The following is a 20,836-nucleotide window of genomic DNA, read 5'->3' as shown; positions in this document are numbered from 1 at the left end:
TGGAAAAGGAATTGTCCAAAAGGTAAGTATATGTATAAATTGTAGGGCAATTTGTAGCTCACCTGAGCGTGAAGTGATCGTGGTGAGCTATTGTGATATAGGTGTCTATCCATCCGTTGGTCCTCAGCAATTTCTTCTCCAGAACCACTGAATGGATTTCATTAAAACTTGGCTTGGATGTTCCAGTAGCGGTCCTCTACTAAATTTATTAAAATGGTTCCACTTAATTGCACATAGGGGCTGCCAGAGCTAATAATAGAAAAAAACCTCTTCAAATGACATCTTTTAAACCGCTGGTTTGATTTTGAAATAATTTCACACAAATGGTCCTTGTGTAACCTGCTACCAAGGTTGGTAAAATTATTCCGATTAGTTAAAACCTAGGCCGCAAGAGGGCATCGTCACTGTCACTATATGCATTTAGTGGAAACTTTTGAAACTTTTCCTGTCTATGTGAATCTGCTGGTCCGATTTTAAAATAATTTTACACAATAGTCCTTGTGTGACCTTTTATCAAGATTGTTCAAATTTTTTTGATTCTTCAAAAATCATGGCCGCCAGAGGTGCCAGCTAAGGTATTGGACCCCTAATAGTAATGTTTAAAAAATAGCATTGGCTTGGTATATTCTTTATGTTGACCATGATTCGCATTGTGTTGCAAATTTTAAACAACTTTTACCGTGCCGTTTTTTGTAAATTTTGTATAATTTATGGTATTTCCTCAAGCTCAAGTGGAGACAAATTTCAATGTGATGGCCACTATCTAAAACGTCTGTAGATATTTCATTACAGCATTAATTTTGATAAAAGAAACATCAAATTTTTGTTAAACAGTTATAAAACTGTAAATATCATTTTTTCTAGGGTGCGCCAAGCAAACAGATTTAGTGAGACAAAATTCTAACTTCAACATTGAAAACTTAAGGTCGAATCCTGTGGGTCTGTTTTGAATTTTGCTCACTTCATTCAAAAATAACCTTTGGGCAGAAGTAAAACCTACCTGCATTTCTTCCACAATATGTAATCTAAAGAATGAAGGCAAAATAGAAAACTTTTACCGCATGTAACTCAGTATTTTTAAAGATGTCTAACTTTACCCCTCCTGATTCAGAGGTAAATTCACTTTGAACAGCAAGAAATCGCTTATAAAATGAAAATTGTCCACTTTTGTACAATACATCCATAATAAGTCTTGAAAGAAGTAAAAACGTACTAGAAAAAAGGAAATTATGGTGAAAAAAATTTTTGGTCCCAGTGGTGCTTGAACTTACGTCCCCCTGAAAACTGCAGTCAAAGTAGCTTTATGATAGGAAATGAATACTCTTCAAAAAGGAGGTACTCTATTACGGGTCCAGTACCTTAAAATAACGTTACAAACGGTCAGAACAGGCTAAAATAGAAAAAGTGGAAACTCCACAGATCGCCCAACACGACAAAAACGAAAATGTTGCAGGCTCGGTTTGACTGAGCCCGTTCATGGACGGTAGTGGCAAAGCATGCCACCGTCCACGCCCTCCAGCCCCGGGCTGAGCAGAACTCAACATTTACACATGCTACAAGTACAAAAATTAATTTAGAAACATCCGCAGATGTATTCATACGGCGGTACACATGGAACCTTCAATGATACACCAGCGTGTAATTCTATGAAAAGCGGCGTATGGTCCCCAGTTCAGATAATGGGTTTGCCCTAAACGAGAAAACAATGGGCAAACTTACAAGACTGAGACCTAGGTTCAGTCCTACCTACTTTCTTACAGGTGTGCAATCTAACGTTTTTGCTTTCGCTGCCGTGATTTTCGATGACTAAACGGTAGATGTAAAGAACGTTTTCATTGGCGGAGAGAGTTTACGTATTTCATGCATAGCGATTAAATCCAAATCGTACCTGAATATAAACAAACAGCTACGGCAGGCGCAAATATTTACGAAAGCAAAATTAAATAGCAAATTTTAAACCTGTAAGTAACTAAGTAGAATTGAAACTTACTTTTAGTCTTGTAAGTTTGCAGTTAGCCTGTTCTGACCGCTTGAACCGTTATTTTCAATTGGCAAGGTGCACTTGATGTGTTTTTTGGGGGAGACTTTGGTGCGAAAAATGTGTGAGATTTATTCCGGTAGAGGAAACACTACCGCTTCGTACGCAGTTGCTTGCTTGTTGTGCGTAAACGGTTTGGAACTGGGCTTTGAAGTAAAAGAAGGGCAATCACTGATAAGAAATATTTTTTCCAAACCAAATTGCGGACCTGGAAGCTATGCACATTTCAAAGCGCTGATGTTCACCTTTCTAATGGCCCATTGTCACAGGGGCAAAAAATAAAACAATCAAAATGACTTTGGCATTTATTTCTCAAAATCATTAGGGGTCATCTGCTGGTCATGATCAACCTCTATTAAAGTCCATGATCCTAGGTCCAAGTGTTCTGAAGTTATCGTTCGGAAACGGTTTAACTGTTCCAGGTCAGTTTGACCATGACCTTAAACATACTGAACTCAAAATCAATAGGTGTTATTGCTGGTTATGACAAACCTCCGTATCAACGTTCATTATCCTAAGCCCAAGAGTTCTTGAGTTAAGATCCGGAAACCGTTTTACTCTTCCGGGATACTGTGACCTTGAAATTTGACCTACTGATTTCAAAACCAAAAGGGGTTATCTGCTAGTCATGACTAACCTCACGGTCGAATTTAATAAGCCTAGTCCCAAGCGTTCTCGAGTTATCATCCGGAAACCGTTTAACTGTTTCAGGACACCGTGATCTTGGCCTTTGACCTACCAATGTCAAAATCAATATGGGTTTTCTGCTGGTCATGCCCAACCGCCGTATCAACGTTCATGATCCAAAACACAAGCGTTCTTGAGTTAAGATCCGAAAACCGTTTAACTGTTCCGAGTCACGTGACATTGACCTTTGACTTACTGACTTGAAAACCAAAAGGAATTATCTGCTTGTCATGACCAACCTCACTGTCAACTTTCATGCCTAGGTCCAACCGTTCTTGAGTTATTATCCGGAAACCGTTAAACTGTTTTGGATCACTGTGACCTTGACCTTTGACTATTGACCTCAAAATTTATAGTGATCATCTGTTTGTCATGATCAACCTTTCTATCAACTATCATGATCCTAGACTTAAGCGTTCTTTAGTTATCATCCGGAAATCATTTAGCTGTTCTGGGTCAATGTGACTGACCTACTGGCTTCAAAATCATTAGGAGTTATTTGCTGGTCATGACTAACCTTTCTATTAATGTTCATGATCCTAGGCCCAAGCGTTCTTGAATAATCATCCAGAAACAGTTTAAACTGTTTCGGGTCACTGTGACCTTGACCTTTGACCTACTGACCTCAAAATCAATAGGGATCATTTGCTGGTCATGGCCAACATCCCTGTCATATTTCATGATCCTAAGCCCATGCGTTCTTAAGTTATCATCCGGAAACATTTGGTCTACGGACAGACATACCGGCTGACCAAACGACATCTGCAGAACAATGTACCCCTCCCTTGAAAGGGGGCATAAAAGTCAAACATTGAGTGTGAAAGACATTAGAGGTGAAGCTATGAACAATCTTATTCATACTGACAAAGCTTACATGGCTCTGGCAAATACCAGTGATTCGCACAAAGACATTTTTGCAATGATACGACAACAAGATGTGCTACTTTCTTTGTGACACTGTCTGCAGCTGAAACACGTTGGACATATTTCTTAGCCATACCATGAAAGGTTGTTGACAAAACTACGCTGAAGAGCAAATAGCTTCACTTACATGGGAAGATAAATGCCAATCTTACCCTTTCACCTGTGCTAGACACTTTGACTGTTCAGTGAATAAGTTTCTCAATGAATTTCTCTTAACTCAAGCATCCCAACTACATCAAATTGAAGACTACTTTTACAGAGTAGAATATCAACACCGTAAATCACCCGATATAAACATGGTTAATTGGTGCAAAAATGCTCCTTCCTATGGCACAGACACTAAACAAGAAATGTGTAGATAACTACATCACTTGTTCATTGCCAGAGGAAGATGACCCAATGTATGACCTTGTCAAACTGAAAATCCACAGGCAGCCACACATGTCGAAAGAACAAGCAAAAACAGTGCAGATTTGGTTTCCCGAAACCACTACTTATGATATTATTATACATACCAACATTTATGACAAGAGGGGTGGTTTTAAATTTAGTATTGTAAATTTCTTCGCTTTTGATGGGGATGTACCTCAGGCTGTGGGGTCTATATTTCTCAATTAATACGGTTTGCCAGAGCGTGTAGTCATGTAGAGAATTTCAATGAACGTAATCAATACATTACATGTAAACTTCTTCAGCAAGGCTACCGTTATTACAAAGTGCGTACATATTTTGCTTAATACTATCGTTATTCGGATTAGGTTTTAAAATTCAGTAGTAATTTAAAGACACCTCTGCGAGAAGATAATTAAAAAAAAACAAGGAAAAACATTAAACAGGGGAAATCATGTTCCAAAAACGCAGCCTCCCCAAAACGAAACACAGCACAGCACAGCACATCCTTGTTTGTTTGAAAGACTGTGTTGGAATCTGGGATAGTCAAAACGACATTCAGATCTCTGGTTTCTCTCTGCCTGTCGGGTTTGGAGGGAAGGCAAATACTCTCTGATCCATCTTTTCCAGAATATGTCAGCTAAGTATTGGATTTGTTTCCACCATCTCTTGCAATATACGTCTTCCTTCTGGAAAATGCCTCTCGGTGTACATGACTTAGCCTTCATCAAAAGAAGCATGTTCGGTGTAAATGCTGTTGACTCTCTAGGATCGGTACTCACAGGAGTGATTGGTCGGTCATTGATTATTCTTTCTGTCTGCAATCAATGTCAACAATCTTTTGTCATTAAGAAGTTGTTCTTGTGCAAGAGCTTTGAGTATTGTTCGAGTAGATCTGATCATTCTCTCCCATGCTCCACCCATGCTGCATGCGTATGGTGGACTGAAGTGCCATTCTGCGTTTTGCTGCACCAAGTACCGACCGATCTTTGACTGGTTCCACTCTTCTATGGATCTCTTAAGTTCTTTATCTCCGCTTACTAGGTTTGTACCATTGTCACTAAATACTTTTTCTGGATGCCCTCGTCTACTTGTGAAGCGTTGGTAGGCCGCCATGAACGAATCAGTTGTTAAGCTATGAGCCACTTCCAGGTGGACTGCTCTCGTGGTCAAACAGGAAAAAAGACATCCATATCTATTAAGGCAAGAACGACCTGATTTCACCATTAATGGACCAAAGTAGTCTACTTTGACAAAAGTAAACGGAGGTTTGTCAGGTGTCGTCTGTTCTTGGATCAATGGCGCCATCTGCTGTGTGAGTGACGGACTGTGTTGACGCTTACATACAATACATCTTCCAATCGTTTTCTTAACAGCACTATGTCCATGTAATATCCAGTATTTCGTCCGTAATACTGCAAGTACGTGTTGGCACCCAACATGTCCGTTGCTTTTATGACAATGACGAATCATCAGCTCTGTCATGTGATCACTATGGGGAAGAATGATTAGGCATGTATCATATTCTGTGTAAATTTGTCTGCCAGACATCCGAATGAGTCCATTTTTCAGTATAGGGTTTAACATAGCCAAACTGCTATTCTTCTGCACATAATTTCCTTTGTTTAAGTATTCAAGTTCTTGACTAAAGTTGGCCCTTTGTACATATCGTAATAGTGCAAATGCAGCGTTCTACGACGAGGTCTCCACGTTTTATTTTATCCTTCTGTCGTCTGCAGTACGCAATGAACCTCTGTAACCAAGCACACGCTCTGTGTAGTTTATTCCAGTCGGAGTAGTGGTTGATAAGGTCTTGGATTGTTGTTCCCGTGTATAATGCAGTAGTGTTTATTGCAACCTCCTTTTTGACTTCTGTGTCGTCGTGTACTATATCCGGTTTGTTTGGTGGTCGAGGCCAAGTAGATTCATCCTGCATCAGATATTCCGGTCCGTTGAGACTGGTTTCATCGCTGGGATCTATACCTAGATCTGCAGGGTTTGAAGTAGAGTCAACATAACGCCACTGTTCTGGATTTGTCATCTCGTGTATGAAGCTTATTCGGTTTCCAACAAACGTCTTGAAACGTCTTGCGGTGTTATTTATGTACCCCAAAAGGATCATAGAGTCAGTCCAGAAAACCACCTGGTCAATCTTAATGTCGAGTTCTTCAATCAGCATGGCATATAGGCGACAGGACACTACGGCTCCACACAGCTCCAGCCTGGGTATAAATGACTGCTTGATCGGAGCAAGTCGGGATTTACCTAGCACTAGACAGCAGACTGTCGTATCACGTTGATCTGTGAAGCGCAAGTAAGCGCATGCGCCATAGCCAGTCTCTGAACCATCGCTGAACACGTGTAATTGAATGTGCTTCAGTACACCATAGTTACTTTGTTGGTACCGCCGCTTTATGCAAATTCTTTCCAAACGAGGTAAGTTTGACAGCCAACGTTGCCAATCCCTGTGCTCCTTCTGCGGTATAACGTCATCCCATCCTAACCTTTTCCTGCAAAGATCCTGGACGATAATTTTCGCTCGTAATGTCAGAGGTGCTACAAGTCCAAGCGGATCATATATCGCACTGACTATAGATAGAATTCCACGTCTTGTCAGAGGCTTATCTGCTATCTTGATTTTGAATGTTATTTTATCGTCGTTGACATTCCAATTAACATCTAATGCACGTTCGCAAGGGAGAATATCATCAGGGTCAAGGCTAACAACCGTAGGTGCACGTTCCGATTCAGGAATGGTATCGAGTACTTGTCTGCGGTTGCTGATCCACTTTGTTAGTCTAAAGCCTCCCATTTGCATTAGTTTCTGTAGATCCGCTGCTAACATCGCCGCTTTCTCTTCCGATGCCACAGATTTCAAACAGTCATCGACGTAGAAGTTTCTATTAACGGTATCTACAACTTCGGGTGGGAATCTTTTTGCGTTATCACTGGCTGTTCTTTTCAATGCATAAGCAGCACAGCTAGGAGATGAAGTGGCACCAAACAAATGCACCTGCATACAGTACGTTTTTGGAGGTTTAGACATGTCCCCATCAGGCCACCATAAGAACCGAAGCGCATCACAATCCGCCTCACAAACGCGAACTTGGTGGAACATTGCCTCTATATCGGCAGCAATTGCTATCTTTTCCTGACGAAATCGGATAAGTACCCCTATCAGACTGTTCGTCATATCAGGGCCTTGTAGGAGTTGACTATTCAGTGAGGTGTCCTTGTATTTCGCGGCACAGTCAAATACCACACGAACCTTTCCTGGTTTGATCACGTTTATCACGGGGTGGTGGGGTAAGAACCATATCCGCTTGGATTCTGAATTTTTGTCTTCTACTTCCTTGGCATATCCTTTGTTTAAATAGTCAGTGACAGTTTTTGTATACATTCCATGTAAGATTTTGTTCTGTGAAAGTTTTCTCTTCAGTTGATTTAGACGTGAGTGTGCCATTGCTAAATTATTTGGTAGGGTAACATCGTCCGCTCGCCAAGGTAGTCCAATCTCATAGTGACCGCCTACATGTGAAAGGGTTGACTCCATAATGCCTAACGCCTTCTTATCTTCAACCGACATCGACTGTTTTTCGCATTGTGGTCCGTCGTTAAAGTCGGAAGTCCACATACGCTGTAGTTGTTGTTGTAATATTATGTCATTGGATTGACCAAAATGGATATTTGCTGCTTTTCTTAATTACTCTGTTCCGTTTTGTTTTGTTCTGTTCTACATTGGTTTGGGGGACTGGTCCACGAACTGCTCACCCTAGTCGCGTCCTTACTGAGTACGGCTCATGACTGCATCCAGTGCGCACCTCCAGAGGAATGTGTGCTTCTGGGAAATCTGTACCAATAAGTAGCAGGACTTCGTTCACTGCAACGTGGGGAATCTGTAGATCGGACAAAGGAGATATAACTCGAATATCCTCAGCTGTTGATGCAGAACGTGTGGAGATTGACAGCTGCTTCACTTTTTAAACATTATTGAGCTGAATATCGCCGCCATTTCCGGAAATTGAACTTACACTGAGGTCTGCTTCCTGTCCATGGATCGTACTTCCGGTCGAGCTTACGGTTGATATCTGAAACGTGACGGGTCTGCAGGACACATTTAGTTTCTGGATCAGCCTCTCATCGCATAATGTTTTGTCAGCACCATCGTCGAGCAGAGCGTAAGTTTGACAAAAGTAACCGTTTCCCTTAACAGTAACAGGTATGATCCCCAAACATGTTTTAACATATGAACCATTTACAGCAGCACAGAAAGACGAAGGTTGTGTTACAGCGTTATCAGAAGGTGTTTGTACTAAACTATGTAAAAGTGAATGGTGTTTAATCGTACAATCAGGAACAGTGCACATTTTCTCTCTCCTACATTGGAAAAAACACATGGTTACGTTTGAGGCAATTAAAACACAATCTAGACTTGACAACATAATTCTTTCTATCTTCTAATGACATATTTATAAACTATAAATTGCACGTTATAAAGCTAAGTCTGTACATGTACCTGAGCAACAATAGCATTTCCTATCGTAACTAGGCTTTGATTTTCTGTGTATGTAGAAAGAGTACTGACTTTACTTTTAACAACATTTTCCGACGGACCATGAGACGGTTTACTGATTTTCTTTTACTATATCAATGCCGTACACTGAAGTAGCGACACGTGATCGTTCGTCTACAAAATTTGTCAAATCCAAAATGTTTGGCTCTCTACCTGATTCAAAAATAGAGTGTGCTGTCTCTGCCCATCTCGACCTTAAATGCATTGGGAGACGTCTAACAATTTGCCTCAAATTCTCAGAGTTATCTACATCTGATATAAACCCTAGCTGTGATAGTGTGATTTGGCATTTTTGCGTATTCAACGCTAATATAGACAGTTCATCAACATCAGAGGCCTTAATTTGAGGACCATGTAACAATTTGTCAATGTGACTTCTTGCAATAGCATGCGGTCTACCATATCTAGACTGCAAAATCGCGGTAATACCCTACATCCGAGTCTAACAAAACACAATCTTCTATACATGACTTTGCCTCACCAGTACAATATTGTATAAGGTAGCTTAATCTTAGTCTATTATCACTAACTTTGCACTGTATGTTCGTCTCAAAATTTTTTATGAACTTACAATAATCAAGTGCAGAACCACTAAATGTCAATAGCTCAGGTTTTGGCAAGTGTAACCCATCTTGTAATATTGAAGCTAGTCTCTCTACAACCAGACTGGAAGCATTTTTTCCGCCTTCTTGTAATCGTGCGTCCTCGCGCCTACCGGAAGCAACGTCTGCAGTGTCTGTTAAATCCGTATGACAGTCACGTGATGCATTACCTCCAGCCATCCTGTTAGCGGGTAATCGGTCCTGCAATTTGTCTTTTGCGAATACCAGTGTGTCATCCTCCGATCTGCTCATACTGCTGCTTAACCGTTCGTTACCGGAAGTGTAGTTTTTAACGGTCGTCCGCTTCACGTATGTAGAATCTTGCACGTGCTCACCAGTTTCTTTCTCAATGCCTCATGCCATACTGACTCTTCAAGCCGTGCTTGTTCTAACTCGCATTCATACTCAAGTTCTTGCTCCTGAATTTCTATCTGTCTGCGCGCTAGCTCAAGTTCATGTTTCTTTCTAAGAAAATTCAGCTTCTTTTGTTCATACGTTTAGCCTTGGCATTCGCAGTTTTCGTCGTAAACATTGGTGACGTGTTCCTGTAAATTTCGTCATCTTCATTATTTTGGTATGGTGACTTCCATTGTTCATATCTTTCCTGGAATTCTAAGAAGTTATTCTGACAACTTTCGTAGTTTTGTACCAAATTTTCACGGTCAGCGGGTTCGGTACCTAAGTCCAGACATTCTAAGTGGATAATTTTGAACAAGTTAAATCTGTCACACAATTTCCCATATAATTTATCAACAAGTTCATCATTGTCATGTGATATCATAAGTTGTTCCAGCTCCTTGTAGAGTTTCGTCAGCTGAGCGATTTGCGCTGAACGAGACCTTTTTAGTCCTTGAAAATCTTTGTTTTCAGATTCCGCCATTTTTATCGCCACTGCTTCTCAGTGGATCTTCATCAAAGTAGACAATTCGAGAATTGTTGGAATCTGGGATAGTCAAAACGAGTATGCGCTGGTTTCTCTAATATTTATTCGTCAATGATTCTCTATAAAATAAAAATAAATAAGGTAAACAAATGACAGTAAATATAAAGATTTGGACATCTCAAATTGTTTTCATTTCTATCTATCAAATTCTAAATCTAGGTATAATATTCCATATAAATATAAATATAAATTTACTAGTAAAAACATAATACAAATTCCGCTCTTACCGAATTTGACATCTGCAACATTTATGAATGTTTTAATAACTTCCAGTTCCAATGTTGTTTCAAACATTTACTTTATTTGAATGCCGTCAATATAAACAAGTTACGTAAATATGACTTCGCGCCAAATTGCACGTCAATTAACGTCAATACTTTAGCGCCAAAATTGACATTTGTACATTAAAATAATAGAAATTAATAACGCGTAAGTTTAAGATTTACAGAAATCTTACAGACTGTCATACTCGAACAACTTTCTGAAGCAGATTACCAAGAATGATATTGCCGCTCGTAAAGTATAGAAGATCTTCTATGCTGCCTTGAATGAAATAGATGACTCAGAACCAATCACATACACAGACTTATTTGAAAAACTAAATGTAACAGAGGAACAGTACATATCTGCTATAGGCTCAATGAAACCGAGCCTGCAACATTTTCGTTGATGTCGTTTTATGACCTGTGGTTGTACACCTTTTTATTCCATCAAACGGCCAACAGTCTTTCTGAAACAATTATATGTAGAAACATGTGTCAACAATTTACAATATTGCTGTCTTGTCAGCATGGCGAGCAAACAGACGTCTAATTTGTCATTGATGTATATGGGCGGCGGTTACCGCCAAAATTAGTAAATATAGAAATAATAATGACAAAATTAACAAACACTAAACATTGAGCTGGATGGTATCATGTTTTGTTGGATGATTTCTTAGTACGGTGCATCGCAACAAGTTTTTCAATGCATCGTTCCATATCAAGATGGATGGAATGAAGTTTTGTGTTAAATGGTTTCAAAATACAATGCGTCGAATGCAAATTTATTTTGTTTGTTTGTTTTGGGTTTAACGCCGTTTTTCAACAGTATTTCAGTTATGTTACGGCGGGCAGTTAACCTAACCAGTGTTCCTGGATTCTGTACCAGTACAAACCTGTTCTCCGCATATTTATTGGACGGGATTGAGTTTTAGACTAGATGGCGTTGAAATGCACTGCACTGGCTTACTAATTTTGGCGGTAACCGCCGCCAATAAACCTGTTCAAAGACGGTAGTGAAAATGCATGCTACCGTCCACGCCCTCTAGCCCCGAGTTGAGTGTGTGTGTGTGTGTGTGTGTGTGTGTGTGTGTGTGTGTTACATGTAAACGCAACCAATCGGGGATGTAAGCTATAAACCTACAAACTGAGAACTTTTTTATTACTGTAGCTACAGTTATCATATTTCTATCAACTCTTATTCTTATGACCTTAAAAGTATCCGAGGATTTACATTAAAGCTATCTTCTATTGTTAAGCATTGAGATTTTTCACATTCAGAGCGGGGAATTTTGTGTTTAAACCAACTGAGGTGAATGTGTAACAAACCGGGTGTTTGTGTATAGACGAAATGTGGAATTGTGTGTTTCAACAAAACGGGGAGTTAGTGTAAAGACTAAATGAGGTACAAGTGTATAACTAACCGGGTACGTGTGTAAAGTTGAAACGAGGAACTAGCTATTAAAATGGTGAATGCGGAAGCTCATGTTACATATCATAAATATGAGGAAAGACAATCGAGGGACTTAATTTGATTTGATGGGTTTTACGCCATTTTAAACACTATTTCAGTTATGTCAGGTTGGCAGTTTACCCAACAATTTTTCCTGGAAAGATCAAGTACTAGTACTCAAGCTGTCATCTTTCTTACATAAAGAGACCTGGCTGGTAGCAAGGATTGAACCCATGCCCCTTAATCAGTGAGTACTTCAGAGTGATTTTAAGTCAGCGATTCTAACCACCCGAAAACAGAGGCGGCCAGACAATAGAGAAAGTTCTATATTCTGTATGTAGGTACATGTAGCACGTCAATCATTTGACATTCAATCAAAAATTGTCTATGTCAAATGTTAACATTAAAATAACTGTTTATGACTAGACATAGAACAATCGAAGAACAAACCAGAATCATGATGCAGAGACATAATAAAGCACAAAACAGTATCTGGTTTTATCAGTTGTGTGCTTAAATCACTTTCCATTGGCTACAGCAACTTTTGAATTTCGATATTATAAGATTCTTTCACTGGATGTAGCTGCAGATAGGAATATCCGGCCTCGAGCCGAGTTACCGCCTAAACAGTTACCCGAGAGCCGGATATTTCCATCTGCACCTATAACCAGTGGTAGAATCTGTTTCTTGCATACCGGTTTCAAGAAATAATAATAAAAAAATGAATTGAACAGCTTTCTTTTTTAGAACGATTTCTTATGGCAGTGTATTTAAACAAAGCGCGGGAAATCAACGTCCGTAAACAGGAAAGACGTTTCAAAACAAATAACAATGTTTAGTTCCGGTATTGTTTTACCAGTTGCAGCGTAACGTTATGAATTTTTGATAAAATAACGTGATTTGAATCGAGAAATATACTAACATGAACCAATAGGAACTGTCAAGGTATTGAATTTTCATTCCGTTTTTTTAAATAGAATATAAATTACAACACAAATCTTTTACATATGTGTAGTTCTTATACGTTATTTACAGCACGAGAGTCATCTTATACCCCGGGGTGTAAGATTGACTTTTTCAGCACCGGTAAAGATACCATAAATCCCCGTCTGGTTTGCAAGAATAAGTAATATTGTATGTTTTAGTTCCTTTTTTATGTTTTAACTAAAAGATTTAATTAGGCATTCACAAACTTAAGGGTGGATACAGGATATAGTGTAAGGGGTGCAAAATATTTGTAGTAGAACAACTAGGAGGGTCCGTGGGCATGGCCCCATCTCCCCATCCCCACCCTACCCCACCGGAAAATTTTGAAAACCATAGATCCATCTGGTGCATTCTTGACCTTCTGAGGTGCTTGTTTTGGTGTTTAACAGGTTTTATGATAAAATCAGCCCAAATAATATGCTTCGTATAGTCCATGTTTTAATGACTCGTCAGACTTATTCTTGCTTACGTATCTCGGAATGGAATTTCTAAGCTCGATTGGAGGATTTGTATGGGGAGGGGTTACTAAAGTTTATTAACGTAAAATAAAAAGCTTTATAGTAGCTCGTGCAAACTTGTCGGACTTTTACTGTGCGAGCATAACGAACAAGAAAAAATGCATTGTTTTACCCAAACAAAAGACAAATTGCCTATGCGAGCATAGCGAGCGAGAAAAAATGCATATTTATATTTTCGCCCAGAACAAATGATGAATTACCTATGCAAGCGTAGCGAGTGAGAAAAAATTCCCCAATCCCTGGATCCGCCTTTGAATCTGTGCTAAGCAGACAATTTATTTTTCCTTCAATTCTACTCGTTCAAAAGACAGAATTAACAGTCAAACATATTAGTGTGGTTCCTTTAAAAATCATTCGGATTAACGAAATCATGCATACAACAAAAACACAGACAACTTATTTGGATAATCCCCCAATCGGCGTAATATTCAGTATATTTTTCAGTTGTTGTGTTCCTACATTTAAACTGTGTATTATTATATATACATTGTATACATTATCATGATTTAAACTATAGTACCGTTTGCTTTTTAATAATGATAAGTTTCAAAAAGACAAGGCATTACAAAAATGACGTTCCCAGAGTAGGATATCAACTCATGACTCAGGCTTGAGACGAAAACAATAGTAGTAGGTAATTAATTTCAATAAGATAGAACTGAGGCAAACACATGACTCTAAATAAGGAAGAATGACAGAAACAAAGCATTTATCTTTATTTGCGCTTTTCTCTCCGATAACAGGTTAACGAAAACTTTATTTTCTTAGAAAAAAGAATTTTGCGCTTATTTAAATGCAAAGTAAAATTTTAGGTTCGATATGCGGAAACAGGAAATAAAAATCGGGGAATCTTAATTCAAACTCCGGAATGACTCGCAGTCTCTGACTTTTGCATGAAAATCGTTATTTCTTGCCCGGGAAAATAGCAATCAATATTAAAAAAAGACTTAAACAAAGTTTACAGCATTTCCAGTCATAGTTATTTTGTTTCTAAACTATTTTCCCATATAAAGGTTTTGTTTTTATCTTTTTTTTTTAGAAAACCAGGCTTCATTAAAACGTTGACTTTACATAGTTAATCTTTCAATATTTGCGAAGGTCGTGTGTTCGAATCCCACACTCGGAAAGTCTTTTTCCCAATTTTGTGACAATTTTTCCTTTAGAAACTGAACATGATTTAATTGCAAACAAAACTATCTGGAGTTTCGATCACGAAAATGTATATAAAGTAAAACATTACAAAGCTAGGAAAATGAAAACTGAAGCAACAGCTGAATTTACCGCAAAGTTTAACAGTACTCTTTCAAAACAAAGTACATGCAGAAACGGAATGCTCGTGTAAAAATCGTTCTGATCAAGGAAGATTAAAATGAAATCAGTCATAGGTATTTTAAATTCATGATATTGTTGTTTTGATCAAAACGTTTATATCGTAAGCATTTTTATGATTATTATATATTTGTGTTTCCCTCAATGCTATTAATACCAGTAAATCATACGTATGTCACTGTCAAAACTAAAGATAAATATACTTGCACCCATAATAAATACTGCGTTAATGTGTCACCGAATAGGGAATGTCTTATTTTGTCTCGGTCAGTTACATGAGTGAAGTATGAAATAACCATATATGTAACAACGAATAATATCGTTATGTATTTAAAAGCTTTATATTCAATAAAATCCTTCAATCGCAATAAAATTTCTCTGTTTTCAAATTTCAATCAAACGATTAGAACATGTATAATCAGTTGTGAATTCATACGATGCGTTACATATTGTATTTTCTAATACCTCGTAGAATACTGTGATTGTTTCTATTTCATCAGCACTGTCAGTTCAATCATCAATAATTTTCGTTCTTTATTTCCCCAAAATACCACATAAAATGCTACCGCAATAAACGCACGGTGTGATATATCACTGAATGAACAAAACTGATAAGCAGGTGAGTGAGGTCGTTCCCACCCCGTTCAACAAACAAAATTTCTTAAAACGTTGTTTTGATCAAATTGAACTTCTACGGACCTGAAGTTGAAGATACTATCATGTGCAGATATAATTGTATGTCATACTCATACTTATTGTAAATTGATAGGAATACCAGTGCTTTTGGTTAATGAGCATATGCATTGTAAAAATTACCCTTGGTATCGGTATGTCAGTAACGCACTGAGACTTTGAGCTTTCAAACTTCACACGTCAATGGTTTTTGTGTAACAATTTAATAACTTTTATAATGCGAAAAGCGACAGTTTATAAAGATAAGACGCTTATTGAAATATAGCAAATTCATGATATAAGTTTTAAAATAGTGTGCTTCAGGTTGCAGAATCTGGGGACAATTTTTCTGTAGGATATATCTGTTCGTTATGTGAACATCAAATTTTAATTCATTTATTTTTTTGCATGAGAATTGTTTTGCTGTGATTCCGATGTGTTTAGTTGATGTCTCACGGTTTCTATATTTTTTGCCAAATGATCCTAAACCCGTGCAGCCGCAGCATTATCTGTTTTTTTAACCGTCGTAAACTACAATTATTTCGGACATGTACAACACACATTATAGCCTATACTTTGTTGAAACATTTTTCTATCATGAATTTCTATACTTGGCGATCGCTAAACAAAAATCGCGCAAAAAAACATGAAATTCCCGTGTTAAGGTAAATGCACGAGATAGCTATGATCTAGGCTTTAGAACTTCCAAGTGTTTAAACAGTTTAAAGAATGTATTGGAGTCAGATCCTTGTGTCATTTTCTTTGATGTGTAGTAGATAAAATCAATCACATAATGTACCAATGTTATGATTAATGTGGTCTCTAAATTTGACAAATACTTAATAAAATAAAACTGTATCAAACTATTTCGGCTTTGTAGTATTCACTACTCTTCAACATACGTAGATAATTGCGTGACAAGTTGACAGCTACTTATACATGTATAAACATCGTAGGAGGTAATGACATAACAAATGCTGTTTCAAATGCAGCACAGGTTTTGAGAGATTATAAAATACCCAAAGCTATGAAAGCGGGAGTACTGGAACCACCCAGGCCGAAATGTTCAAGCTGAGAAACTAGAATAATTGACTGGACAACGGAAGTAAATAGTTATGTGTTGTACGAAGAAATTATGGTAAAGCAATCTTGTATTTCGGAAAAACATGATTTATGATTCTTTTGCTCTTCCTCTCATTGTTATCTATCATTGTATTAAGAAGCGTCAATTTCCCTTCAGTGTCAAAGTTTGTCAAAAATGCTCAAAAATAAGAACATAAACTACACATTCCCTCATTGCCATCTATATGACTGTTTCAGATAAAAGACATTTCCTTGAATTATTTTTTAGGAATTACGTTTTGAAAAAGTAATGTAGATTCTATTCAGTGTTTGTATATATTGCTTTATTCATCATTAAGTTACCATGTACTTTTCATGAAATCATGACCTATTCGGAATTTATGTCAAATCAAGTTTCATAAATTGTAAATTCAATACATATAACATTACATAACCGACATAAATCATTAAATAATTCACAACATTCGCATGTTGTTTTTATCTCTTATATATAACAAATTTCTCTCGTCAAATAAAAATATGGGGACCTCCGTGGCCAAGTGGTTAAGGTCGATGACTTGGAATCACTTGCCCCTCACTGATGTGGGTTTTAGTCATAGTCGTGGCGTTGAATTATTCAAGTGAGGAAGCTATCCAGTTGGCTTACGGAAGGTCGGTGGGTTTACCCAGGAGCCCGCTCCTGATGAAAAAATGCACAGAGGGGCACCTGTGGTCTTCCTCCACCATCACAACTGGAAAGTCACCATATGACCTATGTTTGTATCGGTGCGACGTTTAACCCAACATAACAAAACTAAAAATAGGCGGGGATAACTTTTATTTACACTGTCCTGTGACTTGGAACATGGTGGGGGTAAGAGTGAGGTTAGGTGCGCCATAAACCGGTTTAAGCCCCCTAGTGGTGGTTTTGCCACTGATTCCTAGAATACTTTAAATTTGTATATTTCATTTATTCCTCAAACGGTTTCAAAACTTATCATTAGGAGGGTTACAAGCAATGTAGCGTCATTTGATGTCATCAGTAGAAACAAGAGACGTCACTCTTACGTCACTAACGCATAATAATGACGAGACGTCATTGTAAAACGTCTCTGTGTAGTATAATCTTTTATGTGTCTCTGTTTGGTGAAGGTTTAGGATGTCTTGGTAAAATCATTTCTCATTGTTTTCTACTGACTATACTGTCAGTGAACATTAAAAAAATGGAAATATTTTATATTATGGGAACATAGTTGTTTATGTGTTAGTAAATAAGATGTCATTTATTAAGAGTGACGCCCCTTGTTTCTACTTACGACGTCAAATGGCGCCATAATGCTTGTAACCCTCCTGATAATATTTTTTGAAACCGGTGAGGAATAAATCAAATATTCAAATTCTATATACAGTCAAACTTGTGCTAGCGACCACTCGTGAATAGCGACCACCTGTCGACAACGACCGGTCTCTGGTCCCCCCGTAGAAAAATGCTCATAAAAAGGCCGTGAATAGCGACCACCTGGCGACCAGCGACCGGCCTAATTCATTCCCGAGGGTCATATTTGCCCCCAATAACGACCTAGCTGGACCATTCCGGCATGAAAATATTTGAAATCCGCCGAATTTTCACGACTTTCGCATTATAGCAAACATAATAATTACTGCTTGATTGAAAATTTGCAAGTTTGCACCGGCCGAATAAATACACAGAACATAAAGAAAGCAAGAAGCTGTAAAAATACTTTTTATCAGCATGATAATGGCTAACTGAGAAGTGACCCTCCAAATAAAGACCACCTGTGAACAAAGACCACTTTTGATTGTTCCGAAGAGCGGTCTTTGTTCACAGGTTTGACTGTATATATTTGATTTATTCTCAACCAGTTTTGTATATATATTTCATTTCTCTTACGTGGGAATCTTTAGTTCTATCGACATCATAAATAACAAATTGAATATACATGCATATAAGGTATATCTACTCGTCATTTTCAGATAAACGCAAGGGTCATAATATGAAAATAACGCTTGCCAGTTAAATCTTTCCTGCTATATCTACCTGTAAGACAACTATTAGAAGCTATTGGATGGACGGAAAATCATACATAAATCTCATGCTATGTATTTTAAATCTAACCGCTGTCACGAATGTACTGATTAATAACATCGTTAACTTTCTAAAACAAAATAGATATAAATTAGTAATAGTGACATGATCACAATACTTTATCAATAAGTTTTAAGTAGGCGCCGTTGGTATTTCATAGAAGCACTTAATATAGAAAGGGATTGTTAGAAGAAACTTGCAATTAACTTCCTTGTGCAATCCCATTGATCTAAAGTACATAGTGTCTATACCTTTATCGTTTTATTTTAGCATTACCATCTGTTCTGTGGAATATTTCTTCTAGAAAATCAGTATTTCTTTTAACTGTGATGTCGAGGAAAATGAGTGTAGACACAGTGCTGGATATCGAATTAATTAAACCAATACTAATCCATCATGTGATTTACTATAGCACATGCCGATCTATTTGACACATTGTCAAAGCAATGATGTAATGTATGCAGGGTTATTTTTATTCGGTAAATACGTAATATATTTGCTCAAATGATGCAAAGGTCATGCACGCTCAGACGAATATATGTTGTGACTAATACTGGTTTAAATATATTTTATTAATTTAAGTCATTACATGGATAAGGGAATTGGACAGAAAACTAATTAGCTTATGGTTGGTTGTCTTTTCCCGATTATTATTAAGTTTTTGGTTTGTTCTATAATACTAATCATCGCTCTTATACTGTAAAGTTTCAACGTTCATTAATACCTAACAGTTACTTGGTAAATTCCTACATTAGACCAGGTATGCGGCCGTGATTATTTACATAGTGAAAAAGTATTAGGAAATGATTGAACATGAAGAAAACTTTGTAAAATAAGTTTTTTCAGTGTATGTATGCGTGTGTGTGTTAGCTTGTTTTGTGCACGTCCATGTTTTCGTTGATGTTGTTTGCGGCGTAGGAAAACTTCGTTTTGGGAGCATGGTTTTCCCTGTTGAATATTCAGCTTTGCTTTTTTCCGCTTCCCCCATCCGCCCCTTACTGATTTTTGTTATTTTGCATATAAATAAAATATACTTGTTAGATATTTGAAGTAACCCTATATAATTCAACAACAGTTTCTTTTGTTGCGGGCCTACTATGCGATGCATGGCTCTTTTGCTGTGTTTAGGTGCTCTGTTCCTACTGGAAATCTATCCTTACCTTTTCTGTTTGGTTATAGGGAAAAACTTAGACTTTTGAGATTTTGAAGCTCTCTTTCTGTTTTTTTTTCTCTTTTGTATACATAAACTTGCTTTTTCTAGATGCGGAAGTGAAAACAAAACGCATCTCATTGCCTTAGTGTTGTATCCTTTGGACAATTGTATCATAACGATTGTATCACAGAAATAACTATCATTCAGTTAGCATTAGCCGTTAGTGTGTTAACGGGATTTGACTCAGTCATACCATTGCCACGAATATAAATTTGGCCAGTCTGGAAACAAATTATAATGGGCCGGAACACAAAATGTTCAGCAAAGAAACAAAAAAAAAAAAACAACAAAAAAAAAATCACAAATAAACAAAAACAAAAAAATCAACAAATATAATGACAAAAAAAACGTAGCATAATCCCAGCAAATTTATATTGACCATGGTATTTCTGCCTTTTTAATCAACATATGAATTTATCCTAGAAAAAGTTCGTGAAGATGTTCCCCAAAATGAATTTTAAAAGGTATATGATTAAAGTATCTATTTTTAGATTTTTTTAAGATGGCTAATATGTTGAAGCATTGATTCAGTAACCTACTGAAAATTTCAATAAACGGAAAACTACATAAAGTCATTTATTAGCAAATAAAAAATTACTTTCACTACAGATTAAGTTTTTTTCATGCATTTTGCTGTACGTCAACTGAAAATTTTAACGATTTTATATAAAATGGAGACAATTTGAAAATTTAAGTTTTCAAAATGCATTAAGTATTCGGGCGAGGCGTATGTTCTCCGTCACGATTTGATAAACGACATTGTGTCTGAAATCATTCGTCCTCCACCTCTGATTCATGTGGGGAAGTTGGCAGTTACTTGCGGAGAACAGGTTTGTACTGGTACAGAATCCAGGAACACTGGTTAGGTTAACTGCCCGCCGTTACATGACTGAAACACTGTTGGAAAACGGCGTTAAACCCAACACAAACAAACAAAAGCATTAAATATTATAACGAGCTATTGCTTATTTCAATGTGATAACTAGTTGTAAACATGCATATCATTTAATGGAATGTGTAACAGCTGTGATAAAATGAGCGTAATGCCTTGCAAAAAAACATAAAACGCTAACGAAAG

The 20,836-nt window shown here is 37.4% G+C and overlaps 3 protein-coding genes across 3 annotated transcripts in view; 1 reads left to right on the top strand and 2 right to left on the bottom strand.

Moving 5' to 3' along the window:
- LOC123551054 (uncharacterized) overlaps positions 1 to 20,836 on the top strand; it is a 103,201-nt gene that overhangs the window by 51,546 nt on the left and 30,819 nt on the right. The gene's annotated exons all lie outside the window — the stretch shown is intronic.
- LOC123552681 (uncharacterized) lies at positions 4,838 to 5,524 on the bottom strand. The gene has a single exon (XM_045342421.2). The coding sequence runs from the start codon at positions 5,522 to 5,524 to the stop codon at positions 4,838 to 4,840; it is 687 nt and encodes a 228-aa protein (XP_045198356.2).
- Positions 5,685 to 7,625, bottom strand: LOC128556553 (uncharacterized). Its single transcript, XM_053542055.1, has one exon. It carries the CDS (start codon positions 7,623 to 7,625, stop codon positions 5,685 to 5,687), a length of 1,941 nt encoding a protein of 646 aa, XP_053398030.1.

The sequence above is a fragment of the Mercenaria mercenaria genome, chromosome 4 (assembly GCF_021730395.1).
Source record: "Mercenaria mercenaria strain notata chromosome 4, MADL_Memer_1, whole genome shotgun sequence".
In the NCBI taxonomy this organism is placed as follows: Eukaryota; Metazoa; Mollusca; class Bivalvia; order Venerida; family Veneridae; genus Mercenaria; species Mercenaria mercenaria.
The sequence above is the reverse complement of the archived record's forward strand: the minus strand, read 5'-3'. Positions and strand labels throughout refer to the sequence as shown.